This window comes from Dipteris shenzhenensis, chromosome 24 (assembly GCF_047967505.1).
Source record: "Dipteris shenzhenensis isolate YYH24624 ecotype China chromosome 24, Dip_SZ_1.0, whole genome shotgun sequence".
Lineage (NCBI taxonomy): Eukaryota > Viridiplantae > Streptophyta > Polypodiopsida > Gleicheniales > Dipteridaceae > Dipteris > Dipteris shenzhenensis.
This window is the reverse complement of record NC_141619.1, coordinates 41,171,619-41,174,785: the sequence shown is the minus strand read 5'-3', so window position 1 is coordinate 41,174,785 and position 3,167 is coordinate 41,171,619. Positions and strand designations below refer to the sequence as shown.

Here is a 3,167-nt window from a genome sequence, read left to right as displayed (position 1 = left end):
CAATGGAAACATGGTTATGGAAAATGGCACACTATTGAGTGCATGCAATTGTCTAGCTAGATGGGCATAGGTTTAGATCCATAAACTATTGACGTGGTATGGGTTCGCTCTCTCATACTGTGCTCAATTGCGTGAGATAACTCAATTGTGTGTGATAACTCGGTCGCACCCATATGCAAACCAGACGAGTAGTGGCAAATAACAACAACAGAAATCGAATGAAGGCACGTACATACACACACGCACGCTACCGTTTGGGGGGGGAGAGAGAGAGAGAGAGAACATTTGTACAAACAGTAGGCTTAGAACACAGATCAGTTTTATTACACGGTTGCCAAAAGTCTACAGAGAGCAGACACTAGTTAAGTTTTATCCTCTGCTTCTTTGGCGGCTTGTTCCCGTCCGATTGCCTGTGCAGAAAGGCAGTCAGTAACATTATACAAGCCACACCCTATATTGCATTGCACCCTGCACATGTATGTGAAATATGCATACAATTAACAACTTCAAAACATTCTTAATCCCTTCAGCTCCAGTCTATGCATGTTACACACCTTCATCGTGGTTGATCAGTTGACCCTACAATCAATGAAGCAGGAGACATGAACAGCTTATGATTTCGTCTATACGTTACAAGCTTGCTGTTTGGCTGAGCTATGTCGTAGCTTATTGATGCATTCTTATAAAAGATGATGATGGTTGAGAGTCACAGATCCTGAAACGTTACGACTAAAGGCCAAATTCTCAGAAAATAGTAGAGTAAAAATTTCACTCACTACCGCTGCCACCTTCCAACATCTGTGAGCGACCTCTGTTCCAACCTGGAAGACTTCTCCCGGCATGATCTTCCCATTGTGCATCAAAATGAGGAGCTTCCTCTGACCAAAAGAGACACCGCATCAGCATTAGCAACTAGAATCATCAAGATGCGCACATTGAAACAGTGATGTTGCGAATAATATACCTGGATTTATATTGTGCAGAGTCTCTACTGTTGTCTCTGGAGCACTCGCATTTCGTTTTTTTGTAATTGCGTGCACCTAATTGACATCAAATGCATTTGTAAACAAACGCTTCAGCACTAGAACTTATACACGAGAAGAGCATAGCCTACTAAAATAAAAATTTCAGCACTGAAATTCGTACTCCAATCATAGCCTGGTATCAGCACTGCAATACTACACGAGAAGAGGATACGCTAGGCTTAACTAAATAATCAAGTAAAACCCAAGCGGAGACTAACCTTATCGTGAAGTCCCCTTACTGTACTCCTAGTCTCTTTTCCATACGAGTCTTTCTCAAAATGTTCCTCTTCCATCACCTGTGCACCGTGTACATCTTTAAGCTATATCCTCAGAGAGCATCACGAGAAAAAATGTTAAAGGTTGGGAGTGAATTCTGTTACCCCATCGGGTGCTACTCTTCGAGATGACGAAGAAGTATAATAAGACCCCCCGGATCCACCATACGTCATCGAAGAGCTTTGAAAGCTAAAACTTTGATAGCCATTATTCGGTTGGTAGCCGACGTTTGACGGGCTCTGAAAAAGCTGGCCCTGGCGTGGTTGGTTCCTCGACAGGCGTGTTGTGCCCCCTATGCAACAAGATGATCACCAAGTAAATTATCACTCTCAATGTCCCTATCCCTTGCGAGAAAGCGTCCAAAGAATAAAACATCATAAATGACCAATTGCAATGAACGGCTGAAAGGAAGCGGCTTGCTGAACCTTCATAAAAAATACCTGAACCTATGTCATCGTCAGGATGTTCAACAATGGGCTCCTGCCTGCCTCTAGGGTTGCTTTCAGCAGTTTCTTCATGATCATCGGGAAGTTCTTCAATCACGGGGCCCCTTCTGCTTTCCTGTACATAAAGGGAACCGCAAGTTTTCAATCTGTAAACCCAAAAACCATCTGCACCTAATCCAAACGTTAGCTCAACATCTGCACCTAATTCAAACGTCACTGCACACAAACAATGAGCAAGTTTGAGAAATAGCAAACCTACGAGAACCTCTTATCCAGCTTCAATTGCACTTATATATGGTTATGATACAAAGCAAACTATCACAGACAGACAAATTTGCCAACAAAAACTTACAGTTTGAGGTGGCAGGAAGGGACTCTGATTCAAGAAGCCACCATGAGGGGGGGCGAAGAGCCTACTGCCGCCGAGACCGATTCCCGGGAATCCACCAGGACCGAAGAGGCCACCAGAGGACCCAAGCGAGCTGCCGAAGGGGCGAGAGAAGAAGGGATGATCGAAAGGGTCAAAAGAGAAGAAACCATCGAAGAAACCGGAGTTTCCGAAAATGCCCAAGTCACCGAAGGGGCTGGGGAAATCAGGAAAGGCAGCGGGGAAGGCAAGGGGGGGGGTGCGGCCATAGCCGGGGCCATCGCCAGCCTGCATAGTGAAGACAAGCTGTAGATCACGTTGAGAGAAAAGAGACAAGCTTCAAGAAGTCGTAATTATAAGAGAGAATATAGAGACACACCGCCTTCTCCTATTTCCTTTACTCTCTTCGTTTGTTGCATTTTTTTGAAGCAACAACGTCCCATGCAAAGGAACGCCTCGGAGCAAACACTTCATACCTTAGAAAGGGGACTCAGCCTATAGTCTTCAAAGGTGTTGAGAGAAGACAAGCTATAGATCTCCCAACACCTTTGAAGACACACCCAACAAGGTGTTAGAGAAAAGAAAAGAGAAAAGCTTCAAGAAATTGTAATAAGAGAGAATATAGAGACACACCGCCCTCTAGCACCTTCTCCTATTTCCTTTCCTTCTTCCTTTGTAAATGCATTTTTTTACCCACAACTTAGATTCCCATGACTAACACAACGTCCCATGCAAAGGGAACGCCCACGGAGCAAACACCTCATCTCTCAAAAAGGGGATGCAGCCTTCCAAAGCTACAACGAAATTCCAAGTAATTTTGTGGCCGACCTTTTTTTTGCTTGCCCTCAGAGAGGCCTAAGGTGAGACGAGGGCCCTTGAAAGCGAAATTGCTTATTTTTGTATTTATTTTATTGTTCTAGAGAGTACTTGGAAGTTCCACCATTTTCTCCCTCTCTCCCCCTCTCTCTCTCTCAAGTCTCCCCCCACTCTACATCTCCAAGCCCACATTATCGTGACGTAGCCTAGAAGCTACACCCTTGCTCCAACTCCTTT

The 3,167-nt window shown here is 44.6% G+C and overlaps 1 protein-coding gene across 1 annotated transcript; it reads right to left on the bottom strand.

The window, feature by feature from the left end:
- Positions 1 to 556: 556 nt before the first annotated feature.
- On the bottom strand, positions 557 to 2,482 carry LOC147886604 (uncharacterized). Its single transcript, XM_087395283.1, has 7 exons — positions 2,100 to 2,482; positions 1,742 to 1,862; positions 1,406 to 1,593; positions 1,244 to 1,321; positions 965 to 1,040; positions 780 to 878; positions 557 to 579 (listed from the first exon to the last, which is right to left on the bottom strand). Exons 1-7 carry the CDS (start codon positions 2,406 to 2,408, stop codon positions 557 to 559), a joined length of 894 nt encoding a protein of 297 aa, XP_087251409.1. The 5' UTR covers positions 2,409 to 2,482.
- Between the last annotated feature and the right edge of the window lie 685 nt (positions 2,483 to 3,167).

Coding starts and splice junctions, on each gene's coding strand:
- LOC147886604 (XM_087395283.1), bottom strand. CDS start 2,408: ATGCAGGCTGGCGATGGCCCCGGCTATGGCCGCACCCCCCCCCTTGCC. Junction 1,322..1,405: donor GAAGAGTAGCACCCGATGGG/GTAACAGAATTC, acceptor CACGGTGCACAG/GTGATGGAAGAGGAACATTT. Junction 1,041..1,243: donor TAAGGGGACTTCACGATAAG/GTTAGTCTCCGC, acceptor GATGTCAATTAG/GTGCACGCAATTACAAAAAA.